The sequence below is a fragment of the Crocuta crocuta genome, unplaced genomic scaffold (assembly GCF_008692635.1).
Source record: "Crocuta crocuta isolate KB4526 unplaced genomic scaffold, BGI_CrCroc_1.0 scaffold531, whole genome shotgun sequence".
Lineage (NCBI taxonomy): Eukaryota > Metazoa > Chordata > Mammalia > Carnivora > Hyaenidae > Crocuta > Crocuta crocuta.
In genome coordinates this window covers 2,266,700-2,272,329 of record NW_027531997.1, presented here as the reverse complement: position 1 = coordinate 2,272,329, position 5,630 = coordinate 2,266,700, and the positions used below count along the sequence as shown (strand labels likewise).

Here is a 5,630-nt window from a genome sequence, read left to right as displayed (position 1 = left end):
GTCTTATCCATCTTACCCAACTCTGCCACAAAGATTTCACAGCTGTCCCAGTCCACAGCAATCTGACTCTTTTCTGCGGTCTTGGAGTATTTTGTCTTTATGTTATTCAGTTGGTACTTAATCATATATAGGCAAGTCCCAGCTGGCAAAGTGCTGTTATGTCCGATACCTCATTTGTAGGCCAGCTGTTGGATGCGTGATGAATTTCCCTGTAGAAACAACATTTTCTACCTTATTTAATCCTTCTGTGACTCTAACATGGAGCTGGCCATTATTTTCGGTGACTGGGAGGTCAGGAAAAATTGGGTCACTGAAAATCATCCAGGAGGGCCACAAGACAGACAGGTTCCATAGCGCTCTCTCGTGTCATTGTTAAACATACCTGTGACTCAGGAAGGAGCTTGCTCTTCCTTTTCTCTGCTCTGAAGTTTTGCTCTCCTNACATTTTAGGGCTGATGAGGGCGAGGGGTTGGAGATGAGAAACCTCTTCCTGTGGTGTCCTCTAAGATGTTCCGATTCATGCACTTGCTTATTCTGTAACGAGAAAAAACTCTGCACGGAGATTTGTACAGACTTTACATGTAGGATACAGCAGAAAGAACCGAGGGGGAAACACTGAGGAGGTAAGAGAATGCAGAAGGAATACAAGGAACTGAAAATTAAAGGCTGCGTCTTTGCAAGATGTTAACAACCGTTGGCTGGTGACAGGCAGACAGAACAGAGGCTTAAAATGAGCTTGTCAAGAGATGGTACTCGATCGTTGAGCTTTCTCCTGGCTTTTACCTCTGAAAATGTCAGCCATTTCAAAAAAAAAACCAAATCAGNGCGTAGGCCCGAGGCAGGACTAGCACTAAGCAGAATAAACGTCCCTATTTAAGGAACGAGTAATCTTTGGTATTGAACTGCCTCCTTTTTTGCACCCTTCCCAGCTCCCCCTCTTTCTTCTAGTATCTCTAGTTCTTTCCAAATGCCTAGCTTGTGCTTATTTTTTTTTTCACATTTTTTAAAGGTTTCTAAAATTTATTTTTGAGAGAGAGATACAGAGCAAGCAGGGGAGGGACAGAGGGAGAGGGAGAGGGAGAGAGAATCCCAAGCAGGCTCCACGCTGGCAGCGCAGAGCCTGATGCAGGGCTCGAACTCACAAACTGTGAGATGATGACCTGAGCCAAAATCACGAGTTGGACCCCCAACCAACTGAGCCCCCCCAGGTGCCCCAGCTTGTGCTCATTTTAAAGATATCATGACCTAAGTAAGCTTTCATCCACTGATAGAACATTGAACTTTTAAATCTTACCATCTCAGGTATTAGGAGAGATTTNGATTTCATTGTTTCTCATTGCCATGTAGGATTCCATCGTATAGATAAACCACATCTTCTTGATCCATTCGTCCGTTGATGGACACTTAAGCTCTTTCCATGTTTTGGCTATTGTTGAGAGAGCTGCTATGAACATGGGGGTCCATGTGCCCCTGTGCATCAGCACTCCTGTCTCCCTTGGGTGAATCCCTAGCAGTGCTATCGCTGGGTCATAGGGGAGTTCCCTATTTTGAGGAACCTCCACACTGTTTTCCAGAGGGGCTGCACCAATTTACATTCCCACCAACAGTGCAGGAGGGTGCCCGTTTCTAGGAGAGCTATTTTAAAGCGGGTTGTACGTGTCTCTCACCCTTCAAATCATGCCATGTAAGTGCTGTCTGTATGAGAGCAGTAAGAACGTGCCCAACTATAAGGCAGTCTGATTGCTCCCTGCTGTTGACACTAACCTTGGCTCCTTGCTGTCTCCTGTGAACGCCCATCACTATTGTTCCCTTTCTTATAATTCACAAAAATAAATGCAACTAATTGCCTAACACTGACACTTAACCAGGAATGACACGATTGCTCTATGTTTCTCTGAAACTAAAACAACACTTGAAAAATCATTCATTTAAATGCTTTCCCCTTGAGGTTACATTACTCTGAAAGCATTTTATTTTTGCCTGTGTGATGTTACTATAAATCTATTTAACAGGAATCTTTCTCTTTGTTGTTCCAGGAAACTGACCCTAAAATGTCTGCATGGTTTGTTTTTTGTTACGGTTTTACAAGTTCATTATTATTATACAGGTATCATGTTTCAGGGTGACCAGTTTTTATAATGTTCTAACATATGAGGTAGAATATAGATTATTCACTTGAGACACATTGTAATTTGGCTTTTTCTATTGTCTTCATTTTTTTATGTGTTTTCTAATACAGATGACAAATTATTTAATAAGCTAGAAAATATAAGCACTGACTCAGGCAATGAAGAGGAACAGAAACATAAGGAAAAGGACCAAGCTTCAAGACAGCGATCAAATGTTCATAGACGTCGCCAGCATAAAGGTAAACGTTTCCTAAAACTCAGACATCCTAAAGAATCTGAAATATTTGTGAATAGCTAGGTAAGCAAATTCACAAACGTGGAGCGTATTCTAAAATTGCATCACGTTGCTCGTTTGATTTTTTTCTTGGAAACGTAGGCGTATCCGTTCGGTAAGAATTTATGCCATGACAAATGAAAAGGAATTTCTCATTTCTGTGTGGCACTCCCTGAAGGGAGAGCAGGATGAGAATGAGAAATGTTTTGCACCCGTTCACAGGCCTGGCGCGTAGGTCCAAGTCCACCTTCGGGAGGTAACACAGGAGGCTTAAAAGCCTGGTTAGTCACCCGAGCACGATGGCCTCCACAGTCTGGAAAAAAAAAAAAAAATGAATGCTCATACAGCAGAACACGAAGAAAGGCTTCTTTTTGGGTTTCCAATCCCATGGGTCAGGGCAGTGCACACAGTTTAATAAGCACGAGCTGCAGATCGCCGCTGCAGAGAAGTCTGTTCAGCGGTTAAGGATCTCCATGGATCAGTCAGCAGCCTGGAGCCATCTTGAGTGTGTGCGTGCCCGAAGCCAGTTCGACCCAGCCTCTTACAGTCTTTGTTTGAACCTTTCAGTGGCTTAGCAGGTTCTGGGAAAAGGAGGGATGGTGGTTATTACAGGTTATTACCCGCTAAGAATGGGGAGGTGGCCCATTCTGTTTCTAAATGAGCCTTTTGGAGATCCATATTCTCTGTTTCTTAAACTATCTTTACACCCAGAGCACAGCAGGTGACAGAGGGAAATAGTCACATGACTGATACAAAGCAGACTGTTTTTCTCCGCCTCCTTTTTCTAGTAGGGTGTTCTTCCAGCTAATTTCAGATAGTGTGCCCCAACTTCGTTGTCATACGGAAACAAAATTGAGGTGTCATGTAGAAAGAAGACTACTATATTAAGCTATGCAAATGGAACACGAGGGCAAAGGCTGTTCTAGAATTCGGTGAGAGTCTCAGATGATATCAGACTGATGAAATGTCAAGTTTTGCAAAACCCAGGGCAGAGCCTTAAAACGGTGAGGTCACAGGTAATATTTCTGAACGATTGTTGAATTTCCTGACTGAAAATACAGAAAATAATAATTTCTCAAGGATTCTCACGATCCAGAAACAACGTCGAAAAAGGAAATCAAGATAAGAAACCACACCAAGAACCTTCTGCATTCAAGTCTGACCACAGCTCTTCAGACAAGCAGCCCGTGGATAATCAGGTAAATGTAAACACTGAGAGTTAACCAATATAAAAGGTCCTAAATTTAATGTAATTCTTACTATTAAAGATTATCTTCCATTTCATTGAGAGCAGAGATTGCTTCTTAGTCCCCCCTCAGGGCGCCTTGGACATAATTTAAACCCAATATTTGTTCATTGATTATTTTCCCTCTGTAACCATTTTAATAAACATTTAATTGTTGCTATTTTCAGTCGTTGCTAGAAATTTTGAATTTATAAAATGCCAAAATAGATGATTGGTTTTGTGATTTGTCTTGCATAATCATTCTCATTTTTGCCCTCATATAGAGTCTTTGATCTTAAGGTATAGTGTAAAACAGCTTTAGTAGACTTGGGAGTGAATTGTATAAACCAGAAGTCAGGGGCGCCTGGTTAAACAGTAGGTTAACCAGTAGGTTAAACATCCGACTTCGACTCAGTTTGTGAGTTTGAGCCCCACATCGAGCTCTCTCCTGGCAGCGCAGAGCCCAATTCGGATTCTGTCTCCCTCTCTCTCTCCCCGCTCCCCAGCTCATGCATGCCCTCTCTCTCTCTTTGTTGAAAATAAATAAAAACATTAAAAAAAAAAGAAAGAAAAAATTCTACTTAAAAAAAACCCCTAGAAGTCAGGTGATATAGGATATGAAATATACTCCGGGTCCAACTGGTGGGACATACTATAATTGTACAAAGACATCACTTCTGAACTTGCGTAAGTGAGCCAGTCACCAGACAAGAATTGGAGAGGTCCTCATATCCAGATTCATAAGCTAACATTGATGCTGCCCTTTCAGCTGGGCCTATAAACTGATTCTTCCTAAGGCATTATGTGGTCATTTAGTAAANAATTATATAAACGCCAATCTTTTTCTTTTTTGGAGGGCAACATGTTGCATTTTCAAATAGAGGATTAATTTGAATTGATTTAGCAAATATTGATTAAATGTCTACCCTATGCAGGTACTATGCAAGATACTAGAGAAGTCCTGCCTCACATATTATATGTGGCCATAGCAGAAAAAGATAAAAGAATTTAGTGCCAGGCAAGTTGCAATATATGTTCTAACGTATACACATTATATATTGTGAGGGGGCAGTAATCATGCTGATTGGGAGGGCTTGGGAAAGTTTGATTTAACAAGTGACCTATAATCTGTAGGATCAGGAGGTTTTTTCATAAAGTTTGGAAAGAAGGATATGAGTTTATACCTGCTATATAGTCTGAGATGCATAAATGAACTGAGAATTATTGTAAAATAGTATTTGCTTCTTTTTTAACGTTTATTTTTGAGAGAGAAAAGAGACAGAGCGTGAGCAGGGGTGGGGGAGGGGCAGAGAGAGAGAGGGAGACACAGAATCCAAAGCAGGCTCCAAGCTCTGAGCTGTCAGCACAGAGCCAGACTCGGGGCTCGAATTCATGAACCATGGGATCAGGACCTGAGCCCAAGTCGAACACTTAACCGACTGAGCCACAAAGGCACCCCCCCTTTTTTAAAAAGTTTTAATACTAATATAGTTAACACACTAATTTCAAGTGCACAATATAGTGATTCAAAAATTCTCAGTATTTTCAAATTTAAAGCATGTTTTATAATGCTTATTTATTTACTTTTGAAAGGCACGGAGAGACAGAGAGAGAGGGAGACAGAGAATCCCAAGCAGGCTCCACACTGTCAAGTATAGAGCCCGACGCTGGGCTCGGACCCACAAACCGTGAGATCATGACCTGAGCCGAAATCAAGAGTCTGATGCCCAACCGAGTCCCCCAGGTGCCCCTAAAGCACATTTCTATCTCTCATCCTTAATTTTTTTAATTTTTAAATTTTTTATATTTATTTATTTTTGAGAGACAGGGAGAGACAGAGCATGAGTTGGGGAGGGACAGAGAGAGAATGAGACCCAGAATCCGAAGCAGGCTCCAGGCTGCAAGCTGTCAGCACAGAGCCCGACGTGGGGCTCGAACCCACAAACTGCAAGATCATGACCTGAGCCGAAGTCGGACCGTTAACCGACTGAGCCACTGAGGC

At 41.9% G+C, this 5,630-nt stretch overlaps 1 protein-coding gene across 1 annotated transcript in view; it reads left to right on the top strand.

The window, feature by feature from the left end:
* LUZP4 (leucine zipper protein 4) overlaps nt 1–5,630 on the top strand; it is a 62,836-nt gene that overhangs the window by 35,875 nt on the left and 21,331 nt on the right. The window contains exons 3-4 of the mRNA XM_077775168.1: nt 2,240–2,368; nt 3,484–3,602. Of these exons, the coding sequence (XP_077631294.1) occupies nt 2,240–2,368; nt 3,484–3,602 (248 nt within the window). The remainder of the gene's footprint in view (nt 1–2,239; nt 2,369–3,483; nt 3,603–5,630) is intronic.